The sequence below is a fragment of the Argiope bruennichi genome, chromosome 7 (assembly GCF_947563725.1).
Source record: "Argiope bruennichi chromosome 7, qqArgBrue1.1, whole genome shotgun sequence".
NCBI classification, from domain to species: Eukaryota; Metazoa; Arthropoda; class Arachnida; order Araneae; family Araneidae; genus Argiope; species Argiope bruennichi.
Window position 1 is genome coordinate 79,167,522 of NC_079157.1, and position 16,931 is coordinate 79,184,452.

At 27.0% G+C, this 16,931-nt stretch overlaps 1 protein-coding gene across 1 annotated transcript in view; it reads left to right on the forward strand.

Moving 5' to 3' along the window:
* Positions 1-348: 348 nt before the first annotated feature.
* Positions 349-16,931, forward strand: part of LOC129974891 (beta-galactosidase-like) — a 37,615-nt gene continuing 21,032 nt past the window's right edge. The window contains exons 1-6 of the mRNA XM_056087667.1: positions 349-619; positions 5,835-6,001; positions 9,777-9,927; positions 12,759-12,822; positions 14,697-14,791; positions 14,864-15,041. Coding sequence (XP_055943642.1) covers positions 572-619; positions 5,835-6,001; positions 9,777-9,927; positions 12,759-12,822; positions 14,697-14,791; positions 14,864-15,041 — 703 coding nt within the window. The 5' untranslated portion in view covers positions 349-571. The remainder of the gene's footprint in view (positions 620-5,834; positions 6,002-9,776; positions 9,928-12,758; positions 12,823-14,696; positions 14,792-14,863; positions 15,042-16,931) is intronic.

Below are 16,931 nucleotides of genomic sequence, written 5' to 3' on the forward strand. Positions count from 1 at the left end.
TTAAAAAAACTAAGGCATTTTTTTGGATTATATATGGAAAGATGAGCAATTTGATTGATAGTTTTGTGATTATACAAAATGATCAATAATCAAAAATGGAATCATTTTTGTGAATCAAAATGTTGAAAATCAACGCAATATTTTTAAATAAATTTTTTTTTGTTATATTTATTAAATATGTATGTTACATTTGTTACAATTTAAAATAGATGCATAAATGCATTGCATCGAATATGGCAACAAATAAATTAAAAGCAAAAGCCTCGTTAAACGGATGCATCGTTTCCGTTATAACCACCGTCAATCTAGCATCTGATAAAGGTTGAAAAATCACTCTAACTTGATATCAGCTCGTTCTAGAGACAGCTATAAACAAAGAAATCTGATGTTTCTTTTGTAGATTCTTTTTTTTCTTCTAAAAAAAGATCAATGAAGATATGATATAGGATGGTACTTAACTATCGTAAATGTTTTGATATGCTTTAACTCGCTTTAGACGCGAGTTCAAGACGACTACTGCTTGTAATATTACGAAGTTTCACTTTCACCGAAAACGCTTCCGCGCAGAAAAATGAAGTTATACTCTGTCTTTTTTCTGACTTCAGTTTGCGTAAATGTGGTTTGTATTGTTTATGTTCAATATTTCTTGCACTTTTTTTTTTATTCATAACTGTGATATTTAAAAAATAATAAAAATATTTAAATTTGAAAATAAGAATAATATTAGATATTAATACTTATAATGTATTAATATGATCTGAGGTGACCTGATGGTCCACACTTTGCCTATGGTTTCATATCGTAAAAAAATTCTTAGATTTGTTTCTAATTTTATTTAGCTTCCTAGGATTATTCCGATTTTTCTTATAAATAAATTTTAAAAGTTAAATATAATTTATCTTATAAGCAATACTATAACTTATATTGAAAACGGTGTTTTTTAAATGTAATTTTTAAAAATTATATAAAACATTTAATTTTAAATTCCTAAACTTCTGTTATGGATATAAAATGATCAAATTCACTAAATTAGCCGAGATAGTCCCGGATTAGTCTTGGTATTCTGTACTTGGTTCTGAATTAATTTTTTTTACAATAACAAATAAATTGCTTACATTAAAAAACGATGAGCTAGAAAAAATCTATTCAAAATAATACCTTCTGAAAAATTCTTTTTCTGTATTTTGCTATAATTATGGTCACCATATTATGTGAAATACTGGTTAATCAGCCTGATGGAAAAAAGACAAACATATTTTTTATACTTTTTATTATTTTTTTCCTAATTTTTCAAATATTTTAAGTAGTTTACGATTTTATTATTTTATTATTTGTTTTATTTATATGTTTGCATATTTATTTGGATTTCGGTCCTGCATCCTACAACACATGCCCCCCCCCCTTCCTTCATCTAATGTCACTAACTTTCAGAAATTGCAGCTTAACCCTTACAAGTGACTCATTGTTATTTGATGTGTTTAATGCTTTTTTGTCAAGAATAAATTCATTTGATAATCCATATTGTAATTATGAATAAAAAAAAAGAATTTCTTCTTATTCGGAATTCTTTTAAATTTGTTACCAAGCCATAAAACAAATATTATGATAAACTTTATTTCCCTATTTTTAAAGTGAAATGGCTAACAAGCTATCATGCTATGTCTAAATTGTATCTCAAAACAAATTCAAATTATTCCCCCCCCCCCAAAGAATGATAAATAAAGAATTTTAACAGAAATCTGTTAACCAAAATTCTATCATTGAAAATTTAAGGTACTTTTTAAAGATTTGTCCCTTAATGGAGAGGGAAGAGAGGACATACTTGATCTTCGTTAGAGCTTTTTGGAAAAGGAAACATAATATTTCACCATCCTAAGATCTTTATAATTTTTTGCAATATATAGGAAGATAAAGTTTATAGTCTTTATTCATACGTAAGGAAAAAATTGATAAAAAATTAGGAATAAAGTGTTGTAACTTTAAAAAAGCACAGAAGAAACAACTTTTAATTACTAGCAAAGTGTAAAGAAAGTTAATTCTAAGTCACCAATATTTGAAATTTCTATAGATAAAGAAAATTATATAAATGATGTTTTCATTATTATCTTTATATATATATATATTTTCTTTAATGTAATAAATAAATTAATGCAATTTAATTAAATCTAACATGTACATTTTATCTAAGTGTTTTTAAATAGGAAATCAATAAAATGCATTATATTAGGTTCTTGCATGTATTTTGATCATTTTTTCACTTTAAAAAAACATTTTTTTGAGAAAAACTGGTACAATATTTATCAAAAAAATATTTTCCATTAATTTTCTACAACTTTTTTTGCATTTTCGTCCAATAACTTTTGCAACTGATTATCTTTGATTTTTTTGTTTGGTCCTCCAGGCCGTTCTTTGTCATTGACATCGAAATCACCACTCTTAAATCGTTGAAACCAAAACCGACGATTGGGATATGACGGAGCAGCAATCACCATAAATTTCTAAAAGTGTATAATGGGCTTCGGTAGCAGACATCTTCAAATCAAACAAAAAAAAGCCGAAATGAATGAAAATGAATGACGAAAATGCACTTTGCAACTTTCCATGATTGAGGTCTTTATACACTGAATAACTCAATAATACTAAATGAAAAACTTTCAAAATGATAACAGTAAAGTAATAATAAATTGGTAAAACCCAAAACCATTGTCGTTTATATAGACACTTCACATGTTTACCAATAGATGTCGCTGATTAAAATACATGTAAGCACCTAATAGTCTCGTATTACATTTTTTTTAATATCTAAAATTTTTATATAAATAACTTTTCAAATTTTTTTATTAAAACACTTTATAAATTGTTTAAGTTATAATTCCTTAAATTTCTGAAAAGTTTCATTCAAAACTTTCGAAACAATATTATAATTTTTTAGAAAGCATTTTCGGGATATAGCCTTATAAAATTTTAAATTAAAAAAATATCCAAGTTTAATTCCCATTGTGCAGTTATATATTTTAATATTAAAAGAATATGTTGTATCTGCATCTATGCTTACGAACTTTTTTCAAATTTTAATAGAATTTTAATTAATTAAAAATTTAGTGAAATTTTAGTAAACTTCTGAAGAAAATTGAGATGATAAATTCTGAAAATATTATGCAACAAAAATAACTTTCATCTCATCTAAAACTCCAAAAATTATATTTTCAATGATATAAATTTAGTATTTAAAAAAATATTTAAATATTATTTGCAATATTAGCTTTCATAGATTGAATTTAATTCAAATTTCATTGTTTCCTCAAGTTTGTAAATCATTATTTTTCTTTTATAGATAAAGATGGTTATACAATACACAATTTTTTTAATTAAAGATTTTACTTTAGTGTTTAAGCTATAAAAATACAATAAATAATTTTATAGTATGCGAATGTTCGGTTTTCTTTATATCTGTATAATATTAAGCAGTAAATAGTTATATTTTAGGCTTAGGTTTGGGTTTAAATATGTAATTTTTAATCACCAAAGAAATATAACTATTGTAATAACCATTTGACTCATCTGCCACTTCAACAGCTAAAACGTGTTTATATAAATTATTTACATTTTATATATAAAAAAAAATGTAACCTTTTTAGAAATTTTACACAGCTTATAAATGCTATTTCTTTCCTTTGCATATTAGTAAAAACGTATGATTCCTTTGTATTTCGGAATAATATTTGGAATGTAGTGTATTTTTTAAGTAAATGAATTATTTAAATGGTAGATATGACTTCTTTTTATTTTCTAGATATATGTAGTTGCGAATTTCATACGATGGTAATTTTAATTAGTTTGTAAATGAAAAGAGCTGCAGAAATTTGTTATTCATTTGGAATGCAATTTAAATATGTATTTTATAATTAGCTATGTGAAATTATTGTAATTTCAGGCTCAGTGCAAATAGTTTTAATTGCCCTTTACTTAAAAAAATAGTTTTGTTTGATTCTTTTAACAGTTAAATGTAAGAGTTTAAATTATTAACTTAATTTCCTGCAAAATATGTAGACATTTTCATATTATTCATGCATGAAGATTTCATTCAGTTAATAATATTTTTTTTTATGTACGGGTTCTTTTTTATTTTCCTTGTTAATTCCTGATTGTTTATAGCAATTAATACTTTCAAAAACTCAAAATTAAATAAATTCAACAATTAAATTAATTAAAGTTGAGTAGCGTTAAGAAATTAGCAGAGAATGTAACAGATCACTCAGAAAATGTAAATTATATAAGTTCAAAAATAGTTGGCGCATTATTATTTAGGTTTCATTATAATTTTTTTCTTGATGCTTTCTAGGCATAAATTTCAGGAAAAGGGAGAAGGGGGGGGGGTCATACGAATTGCAGTTTTATTAACTGTAATCTGCTGTTTCGGTATTTGCACTGGGAGCCATTTTTAGGCAGGCACGCCTCTAATTCCCCCTTCCCTAATTTTTAACGATTTTTAAAAATCTTTTACAACTATGCATTTCAATAATTATTGCAAGGATTCTAAATACATTTTTTGAGTATACATATTATTTACAATATAATTAACAAGAAATTAAAAAAATACTGTTGAATCAAGCCTAAAACATTATCATCATACGATATTTTGGATTCTTGGCAAAAAATCTGCTTTTATTATCATATTTTCCAATTCTACCTTTAATTAGAGGCAGAAGGATATCAAGGCAATTTAATATCCTTAAGGGGATCACCTGAATGAAATCAGAATTTCCGTTACCGAATTTTGATAATCCGTTTCAGATGTGTTCCGAATTGGATTTAAAGGTCCAAAATTGTCCCGAATTTTAGTAATAAGTAAATAGTGGATATTGAAAATATGAGATAAATTAGATTCAGTTAAAATATTCCTAAAATCTAAAATGAATCCTTCTTTGCTGTTATTGTACGAAGAATATGGTCACACTAATTTGATAAGTAGAAGAAAATGTGATTCACCCTCCAATCATAATTTATTTATCTTTCATTTAGGGAAAGAATTTTTATGTAAAATGAAGAGAGGTTTTCTTTGTCGAGTTTTAGTTATAAGCAAAATGTGCGCTTTTTTGAGACATTTCTTGTTGGTTTAAATCGTGATCAAATGACGAAGACGAACTTGAAACGGTGCAAACTTAAATAGGTCCTCTTCAAACTTAAATAGATCATTATTTAATCAACATAAATACATAAATAGATCCTTAAACCTCATATTTAATGTGCACCAATCTTACATAGAGAGTGGATGTTTAATGGAACCGGGTTTGGAACCTGGAACACTCTAGTGCTGAAACTTTATCCACACATAATAGATCATTATTTAAATCTCTGTCATATATTTAATGTGCACCAATTTTACATAGATAGTAGATTTTTTGATGCAATCGGGTTTGGTACACTCTAGTTCTGAAACTTTATCACTAGACCATAGCTTATAAGGACTACAAGTGAAAAAAAATAATAAATAATACACCGAACATTTCTTGATTTGTTATTGCTGGTGTTTCAGAATTCTATATATTTATAAGGATAGATTGCGCATATTAATTAGGGCATTTTGGTATAATTATTTCTTGAATAAGAGACCGGACGTCCCGGATTAATTAGAAAACTCGAATGCTGACGTATTGTCTCGAATAGAAAAATATTATAGATTCGAACTAACATTGTGTTTTCAAATCATCTCTTTTTACCTATAAATAAATTGCTTTTCAGTTTCTAATTCTAAGTTTTAACTGTTTTCAAAACTTAATGCCTCTACTTTCTGCTTAAAATACTATTAGATGTTTTTCTTACTCTTCATTTAGGTCTTTTCTAGGTCTTTCACTATAGACTACGAGAAAAACACTTTCCTAAAAGATGGGAAACCTTTTCGATACATTTCTGGAACCCTTCATTATTTTCAAGTGCCATCAGAGTTCTGGTATGACAGATTATACAAAATGAAGATGGCTGGTCTTAATGCTGTACAAACGTAAGATTTCCAGATTTTATCTATAATAATTCTTGCTCCTGTTAAAAAATAAAATATAAAAACGATAAATTATTTTTTGAGCTAACTCTGTAAGAATACTTATATTTATGCTGCCTTAATGAATCGATTACTGTTTCTGTTCATCAAAATAAATTCATGTGGTTTGAATAATATACATAATATTTTTAAAATTAATTGCAGAGTTCGTGTATACCAGGTGATTCGTCGTAAATTTCTTCGATCTATACTAGGAATTGAAAAAATAGTCAAACAAGTTTATAGTTATGTAATTTATTATTTCTAATATAAGTATTATTTTACGAAGAATTGTCTAAAGATATTTAACTTTTGCTAGGCTTCGAAATTTGGAGAAAATGAGACACAAGAAAATCGTTAAATAAATTTGTAGCTCACTTAATTGATACTTTATTAGGCTGACGCATCTCAACGCATGATGCAATAATTATCAATGCTTTCAACAACATCTTTCTTATTTCACTGGAAAGTTATTATTCTTTTAAGTCTAAGATTATCTTCTCTCCAGACAAAATCTCATCTGCAACTTTCTGCTAAACTAGGTACAACTCCATAAACTCTTCGGTAGTTCTGGCTATGTCCTTTTACCGCCTCATCTATGTTGTTATTATTAATTTTTACCCTCATAATCTGGAGTAAGATTTCAGGAGCATTTACTCAAACCCATCGGAGTCATGTTCGTTCGACAACGCTATCCGGCCTAAGTTTCTTCTATGCAGAAAAAATGCAGTTTTTTTTAAGATTCTTTGCAGAGAAAAAATGTGAAATTCTTTAAATGATTAATAGATGATTTTTAATGATGTAAAGTTAAGAATTATCTCAAGATTTTGCACGTTTATTTGAAAATTTTATTTTCATTTGATTTACCTTGTGAATCTGAATTTCGCTTAATGATGGTGTTCGTAACAAAAACAAAAAGTATAAGAAAAATTAGATATTAAGTTTATTCTCCAGTATTCATTATCCTTCATTAAAACAATTTTCTACGGCCACAATCCAGATACGCCAGCTTTTTCTAACCCGATAATTTTATAAGTTAACATATTATGTGTGAAATTCATAATAAAAAAATAGTTAATAAGGCCATACAGGACAGACTGTTGGACCTAAAGATTTTAAATTTTGCAGATAGTTACTTCATGGGTAATAGATTCTCACTAAAAAAAGAGTATTTTAAGATTTAAAATACATTAAAAAAAAATGAAACACGAAATTCAGTAAATCAAGGCTTTTTATTGCATAAAATCCATTTTTACATTACTTTAAAATTTGAAAAATAAATCCTTTATTAAAAGAAATTTTTTAAAATTCTAATAAATGTTTGAAAATATTTTCTAGTATATATTGCATTTTTCATTATTTTGGTTACTACATTCATATTCATACAGCCGGTGAGGATATTAAATGCATTTTTGTGTGTGCATGATGTGCTGTATAATTAACAGCAACTTTAAAAAATAAATGAAAAATTAAAAAAAAAATCGGGTCTAAAACATAATCAAGTTACGATGTTTTAAAGTAGAGAGTTAATCTTCCAAATATGTTTAATGCCATTTTTGCGAATGCTTTTCAAAATTAACAGAAGATTTTTATTTATTGTAAAAATAGACAACTAAGAGAAGTGGTTGTTTTAAACATATTAATAAGAAAAAGGTATAAGTGTCATATCGATGCATACAAAGCAATAATGACTTTTTGAATAAAAAAAATTAGTATCAGAAACACTACTACATGCATTGAATGTAGTGAAGGAGACCCTGACAGCATCCCACCATAAATCAAATCGATTTATGCAAAACTATACTCGAATAACATTTCTAAGGAACGATTTAGCTCGTAAATTTAAATTCGTGATTTTAATATCTGAACTAATATTCAATTTGAAAAATTGAATATTAGTTAAGATGAAAAATTGAATATTATTGCATTCTAATAATTATCTAAAATTAAAATTTTTGCAGCTCATTAAAATATTTGCTATACGCCAACAGGTTAAATATCTTGTCAATATTTAAGGCGTTTCTTGCTTAAAAATTCACGCCAAGTAGAAAGATTATCAAGGTAAAAATACTTTACTCACGGAGCATTATCATTTATTTTTGAACGATAATAAAAATAGAATTATGGATTGTTTCCAAATCTCGACGAAGGTCACAACAACATAAAAAAAATTACGAGTGATTTATTCACGTGTTCTTTGAATACAAGATTACCTGTATTTTGTGATAAAGTTTTTTAAACGATATTTAATTGAAATAAAACTTTTGGCAACAACCCATATCAGATTTGGAAATATAATTCAACAAAAGAAGCGCGATAATATATTTTGCTATGAAATTTTAATAGATAAATATTTAAAAAACTAACCAAAAACCCCTCGGGTGGGGCACTAATTTAATAGATTATAAAAGTTCTTAATAGGTTTAAGATATTTAAAGAAGACAAATAATATGTCGATGATACGCATCTTTTTCTAAGCTTACCAAATTGAGAATTACAAATTTCTAAAAAAGGTCAAAAATATTTATAACGAATATTATCTGAGTATTCTGCAATGATCTTGAGAAGTGGTTAATGTAATAGATTTTTTTGTACCATAACTGGTTTTGTTTTCATAATTCTATTCATCTATTCTTTTGTTATTCATAAATTTTTGTTCAGAAATTCACTACATACGGCTCCGTGCTCTTTTGATATCATCCATACGGTTTTTTCTGCGTCTAATCATAATTAATTTATTGTTTCAATAGGAAATCGCTTCAACTTCTGAATAGATTCAAGTAAAAGATTTTAAAATTTGTGTTGATGATTGAAAAAAACCATTGCCATTGGTAGATTTAAATGCTTTACTGCCGCTGGCAGTACATAAAAGAAAGCTCATTTTTAACAACTTGTGAATTTAACTTCACCTTACAGAAAATTGTAAACGTAACTAACATTTCAGTAATTGATTTTAGTTTTATTATTTTAATAACTTAGAAAAATATATAAGTTTTTATTTATTATTTTTTTTTAATTTGGAAAAACGAAAGCAATAAATATTTGGGGAAATTAAATTTAATTATTTGTTAATGATTTTCTTATACACAAATAAAAGTGTTTAATTATTATGAGAGGTTACAAAGGAATAATAAACTCTAAACAAATATACCAATAAATGTTATTTTACAATATCAGTCATACAGAAGTAATAAAATCAATTAAATGAATAATTAATATTCCAATATATAATAAATAAGTAATCAATCATGTTTTAATATGTTTGATAAAAGTGTAATAGTTAAACGTGGTCTTACACTGAAATCCTATTAATTTATAAAATTTGTATTTTTAAATTATTTATATTTGGCAATTAAGCTAATAGAATTTTATGTTAGCATGCCGAGGCAACTTCCTAGTTAAAAATCTTCACTGCAACTGCAATCAAATAGGGTCATTTCAAAAAAGAAATTAGTAAGGGAAACCAAAGGAAGAAAATCGTAAAGACAATAATATAGAAAGGATTATTTCAAAAAAGGAAATAGTAAAGGGAATTAGAAAAGAAATAGTAAAGGCTTGAATACAATTGCCTACTTACCAATAATAATAGTTTGTTTTTCAACAAAATTATTATTTTTTTTTTTAGGATTTCATAATGTATCATTTTATAATTTTAATAATTTTCCACCAAATCCAATGATTTTCTATTAATTTTCTTTCGATTATTTATAATAAATTAAAAATTTATTTTGCCACCTAGGTATGTTGAGTGGAGCCACCATGAGCCTGAGCTTGGTGTATATAATTTTGACGGTGACTATAATTTGCCCAAATTTTTAAAAACCGCGGATGATTTGGGGTTGCTTGTAGTTTTTCGGGCAGGACCATATATTGACGCGGAACGTGATATGGTAAGTCAAATATTTTCTTTAGATATATCTGGTTACATTATATTTTTCATATAAAATAAAATATATTACTTGGAATTCCATCACATGCTTTTAAGCTATATTTAAGTTACATCGACTAAAATGATCTGACTAGATTAGAAATTCTATTATTTACTGGAGCACATAGAGAACGGAAATGACAAAATTGTGTTAAATAATGCTTACTTAGCATTTGATGTTTGTCTCAAAATTATATTAAAAATAATAACTCACGAGATAAAAAAAAATCTATTTGTCTCAATGAATAAGCAGTTTTAAATGCTCAGAAATATTCTTGTCCTGAAATTTTTGAATGACTTTATGTAACCAGTGGGAGTGGTCTCTCTAAAACTTTCTTGCATACTCTCTGATAAAGATGTTATCCCAGATAACTTCTTGCATGGCGTACAATAGTTACGAAATATTTATCTTTGCCGTGAATAGCATTTTTTATTGGATCTATTGTGTTATCCTTGGCGTGTTTTTTGGAGATTAATCCAGCGAGTTCGCAAATTGTACAGAATAAGTCTATGGCAAAGGATACCGACTTGATCTGATTGGTTTAAGCCTTGGCATCTTTTTGGCAATGTTTTGCACTTGTAATAGTGTAGTTTTCACTTATTTGGCTCAAACCTTGTACCTTTCATTAGTTTTATGGAAGATAGGAGTGAATATCAACACGATCAAATTTTTATTAATATAATTGCTTTCTCTAAATATTACTAGTTATACTACTAATACTAATTATTATTATTAATAATAATAAATATTACTAATAATACTAGTAATACAAGTAACTAATGTTGCTTATGCACAGAATTATAAAAACTGCATGAAAGTAATTACACAACATATGATGCATCAATTAAATAATTCTTATTTTTCTATGATTTTCGTGCCTTTATTAGAAAATGTATGCAGTCATTGAAACTTGTTACTGAACCTTTGTTACTTTCCCACCAACTACATATGGGGAGATGATTACTTAATGCCCAAAACGTATAAATATGTCAGCTTTAACGGAATATGTGATTTCGAGTTAATTTTTTTAGTTATATCAAAATAATATTAAGAAGAAACACACACAAAAAATATTTTTAATAAATTGTAATTTTTATATTTCCTGAATTTAGGTTTCAGGATTTGATCTTTTCTGCTGTATATGTGTTCCAGATTAATATTACATGTAAACTGTAAAAAATAAGGAGGGGGAGGGGATTTACAGATTTTATTTATTTTTATAAAAATATATTTCGGTATGACATCTTTTTGGCAAAACATTGCCAAAAAGATGCCAAGCCTTAAACCAATCAGAGGACGTCGGTATCCTTTGCCATAGACTTAGTCTGTACAATTTGCGAACTCGCATTAATCCATGGCATGCGGATAGTAGAATCGAAAATTGAATTTGTATTTTATACATTTTTTTTCCTACTGATTGAAATAAAAATGTTACGCGAAGTCACAAAATTATTTACCAACTTTCATATATTTAAGTCTCTGAGTTTTTGAGTTATCGCGTTTACATGCTTCTGAAAGTACAGACCGACAGACGGTCAACCCATCCATCGTTGGATTTAGCTCAAAATTTGACAGATGTCTACTCTATAGATGCTAAATCTATCTACCAAATTTTATCTATCTAACTTTCTTTTTTTGTAGTTATCGTTTAACTTGCATTCGGAAGCTTAACTGATAGACTTCCTCCAAACGGATTCTGCTCAAAATTTGATAGAAATCTATAAATTAGGTATAAAGAACATATATTAATTTTTTTAGCTCAAAATGGTTTTGAATTATATTTGTCACAGATAGACAGACAGACATTTTTCAAATATCTGTGTTTCGAACTCAGGGAGATCTAAAATGTGGAGATCCACCAAAATCACGAGTTCGAATTTTCTGGCGATTACAATACTTCTATATTTTGAATACCAGAAAGTAAAAAGGTATAATTATTCATGATTTTAAACAACTATTAATGTGATAATGTTTATTGCCTGTCATACAATCTGTAATTGTGATATATCTAATAATTAAATTGTTCAAAACGTTTTGTAGAACATATTATTTGGTTACTGCTTGGACAGTAGATGCTCATTAAGAATGTGTTGATGTTTTATCTTTATTAAAATATTACATATCAAAATTTTAAAGCTTTCTCTCAATAACTTTGGACCATTTTGTTATTCAAAAACTAACTTTACAACTCTTTAAAATTACAAAAGGAAAAGCTTTTCAGTGACATAATTTTTTTCTTTACAGTTGTTTCACAAATTCTACTAAATGTATTTTTTTTTACTTATAGTAATAATATATATAGTATTATATATTATATAATACTTATAGTATAATATAATATAGTATAATGATACTTCTCAACTGCATTTTTACACACGTGCATTGCAACGCTATTAGAAACAACTTTTGTGTGCACGTTATCGTTGCTATAACTAAAAATAATAAATGATACAAACTAAAGAATACAATATAGAAGAGTTTTCACCACTTCTTCCAAATTATGCGAAATAGTATAAAACTCGCCAAATATTCAGTTTGGTTGCCATATTTGTTAACTTACGGCCTTTAAAAAATTGTAGTTTGGCGATTGTTCCAAATTTGATAAATACTTAAGAATTTAAGTAAAAAATAACAAATTTTCAAAATCAATATGAAGGTAGGGAAACAATCGTAATACATTATCTTATAATGTTTCGAACTGGAAATTTTGAACCTTTTTAAATTTTTCTAAAATGACTGTAAATAGCACTGTATAAATCACTTGTAATTATTAAATTAAACATTTTTTTCAGGGTGGCTTGCCCTATTGGCTTCTGAGAGAGCATTCTGACATGGAATTGAGAAGTTCAGATCCAAGTAAGAATTAGAACAATTTTTTTTAAATGAATGTCTGGTATATAAAATCAGTCATTGACTTGTTCATTTGATTTAATAAATTAAGATCCTTTTTTTAGGTTGCATAAAGATTATTGAGATAGATTTCATAATTTTGGTCAGAGATAAATTAAAAAGAAGAAAAATTTAACAAACACAGCTGTAGGTTAAGATAATTTTTTTGTTGTAGTTAGCCAAAAATCATTGTGATGGATTTGAGTAGAGATAATATAAAAAGAAAGGCATATCAGCAAATATAGCTAGCTACAAATTTTGATATTGCAATCAACCTAAGAATATCAAATTCACATAAACAACATTGATAAAAAAATTCACATAATTGAGTTCGATTCAACGGACTGCGGTGATTAAGATATAATTAAGATACAAATATATTAATATAAGCTATAAATATACTAGAAAAAGAAGGAAAGCAAAACCAGAAAAAATGTACACGATGATCTTGGAACAAAATATCTGTTCCAATGTTATTAAAGTATGGAATAAATGAGCGCGCTTCACAGCATCTAGTAAGAACTCAGCTTTAACCTGTGGTGTGATAATTTATTCAATTTATTTGTGTAATGTGATAATTTATTTACAGCAATACATGCACGATTTGTACGATACACGACGGCATAGTCCCAAAAAGGCGTTTATTTTTCATATTATTTTTATGTCAATAAAACTTCATTTTAAGAATTAACCATTAATTTTTTTTGGTAATATCACTACAGCATAAAGACGCTTATTAAACATTTGTACGACGACGTCGATTACGCTTGGCGTGGGCCTGATTTTGAGTTTAGGGATGAAAAAAAAACCTCCAAAGAAAAACGTCAATGTTTAAGTGATCTTTTAAAAGCATTCGTTTTTTTAAAAAAATACTAGCCGCCTTTAAGGACAAGTTTGTTTGCCCAGATTATGAACTTTTTTGATTGTTCAATGATTTATTGAATGTATTTTTAAAAAAAACTTTTCACCTTATTGCTTTATATGATGAAAAACACGAATTTAATTCGAACATAAATTTTAAGGCAAATTAAAAAATGTACATATTACGAATTAAAAACGGAAGTGAAAATCTTACTACTGAGTTAATGACGTGGTTGAATTTTCTGATGGATGAGTTTGAATTCCACCATAGCATTTATAAACATAGTTACAAATAGTGTATCGAATTAAAATCTTTATTGAAATTAAAGGAAAAATTCTACAAAAATGAAATTGATACAATTTAAAAGGAAATTTTTTGAATTTTAAGATAATACAAAGATTACTTTTTGTAAGATAATTGTTTTGGAAGATATGAACATCGATTTACGTAGGCAAGTCATAATTATTACAAATCTGCCGACGGTTAAGCCTATTTTTGCATTCCATTAAATTTTCTGTTAGAAGTCAATTTCTTGATATTTTTTATATCTTCCTTCCTCCGACTTAATGTACAGTTGGTGATACGGCGCACCCTCCCCAAAATATTTCTAATAATATTTTACAGCTCTATGCGAAGCTTTGATTCAATGCAACCGTACAGAAATTTTTTTGAAACAATCTAAAATTCGTATGATAGTTTGTTTGTGTATATATATATATATATATATATATATATATATATATATATATATATATATTCTATGTTCGTGTTATATGCATACCTATCTCTGATATGATAAATTATTTTCAATGAACTAGCTGGCGCTTTAAATATGTTTTGTTTCGTGTCAAAAAGTTTTTATTTTACTGAATCCTTTTTTTTTTTCATACTTAAAATTCTCTTAAAGATACTGATGTGTGAGTAGAGACAATCTATTAAAATATTATGCTAATGTAAAATTGTTTTTTTTTTCTTTCAGAATATATCAAGTATGTTGATAGATATTTTAGCGTGTTGTTTCCACTAATCGAACCCTTCCTATATAACAACGGAGGACCTATAATAACACTTCAGGTGATTTTTAAGAAATATATAATATTTCTATTTTAATTGAGTAAAAATATTTCAAAGAATATTTTTTTATAGATTGAAAACGAATATGGATCTTATGGATGTGATGCCGAATACAAATCTTATTTAAGGGAATTTGCTAAAAAAGCACTGAAAAACAATGTTGTTTTGTTTACTACGGATGGATCTTCGAGTAAACTTCTCACCTGTGGAAAAGTTGACGAGGTTCTGTCCACTATAGATTTTGGATCGGGTATGGCAATGCTCTTTCATATTAATTTTTTAAATGCAAAATATATTTTAAAAAATAACTGTAATCGTTCTATAACGCGACTTCTTCAATTTGGCGAATACGGCCAGTAAGCAGCGTATGCGCAGAAATTGACTGATTTATGTTTGCCACAATTTCATAAGATAGATTCAGGCATTTTACGCTTGGCTATAAATTGCCGTTTTGGCGTCCCTGAATTATTTTTTTTACTGCATATCGTATTAAAATGATGGATATTTACACAAAGAAACATGGTAAAATGAAAAAAAAAGATGGTCAACAAATCTAAAAATTGGAAAAATACAGAAAAAAAATGGCAAATAAAATGAAACACACACACACACACACACACACACACACACACACACACACACACACACACACACACACACACACACACACACATACACACACACACACACACACACACACACACACACACACACCAACTTCGTATGAGAAAGAACAGAGCTAAAAATAAAAAGAAAATTACTTAATAACTGATTTAAAGAATTTAATTAAAATTTGTATCTAATTTTGCATAATTAAAATACTTTTTAAAAAAATAGAAAAAAACATTTTAAGGATATTCTTCAAGGAATCCAAATAATTTATTTGACAATTCTTAATAAAGGAAATTTATTAAGAATTATCAAATAATTTAATATTTTGTTTTAGTTAAAAACATCTGCATGGACTTTTTGAAATCGTTTGCATTATTAATATCAAATCTTCTTTGTAATCTGGCAATTCTATAAATGAATTTTTTCTGCTCTACAACACTTTTCTTTGCACTTTTTAAAAAATTAATTTCCTGAATTAACGGCTCTCTTGCTAATTCGTCATGAACAATAATGTTACGAAAAAGTTCATTTCTTTAAAGAAATAACTAAAGCGAGTAATTAAGATGATTTTCTTCTCTCGAGTTGAGCAATTCATTAATTCATTAATATCTGTGTAGTTTGCCGGACAAATAAAAAAAAAAAAGTGAAATTACAATACCGAGAAATTTAGAAGATAGATAGACAAACATTTACATTTCTATTAACGCTAGGATATGATGCAACTTTAAAAGTTTCATATATAAATAATTAGTGGAGCATTTGTAAGACAATTAAAATAACACATCTGCGATGCCTGGCAATTTCCCAGTATGATGAATATGAGATTATATATAAACAATTTAACTGAAATTAAAGATAACCAGTTGTCCCTGTGAAACAGCTGGTCACCAAAAGTGACCAGTTGAATAGTAAAAATAATAATAACACAGCGGGAAAATGTAAGCATCACTAGCTTGTTGATAATTAGAATAGCATGTTGATAATTGGAATAGAACAGAAAAAAGGATCAAAGTAACAGGAACAATGTATGAAACTGGAAAAAGGCTAATATACTTACACTGTTTTTCTAACATTTTGATGAAACATAGGCAAGAGAAGAAGAAAAATATTTTCGAAATGAGAAATCCTAGTAAAGAATCCTAACAAAGAGACAACCATAAAAGAAATGATGAAACTAAATAAAACCAAACGATAACAAATACATCATGCAAAAGATTTTTGTTAAAATAATAAATAGAATAAAAATGTCTGGTTCGAAAATAAATATTATTTTCGAGGTAAAAAACAAAAGCAGAAATAAATTTCAATTTTTTTGAAAAACTAACTTTATTATTTGAAATTATTTGCTAAAAAGAAATCTAATTTTTTAAATAATTATTTAGGAATTATGCATATAGTCGCGACGAAAAATTGCTAATACAGTACTCCGTTTAATTATTTGGGTTGGCATATTGGTTACAAACTCCAATCACATGAAAAGTGCGAAAGCAACCACAAATAGTTTAACTGTATTTGTATTGTGAAGTAG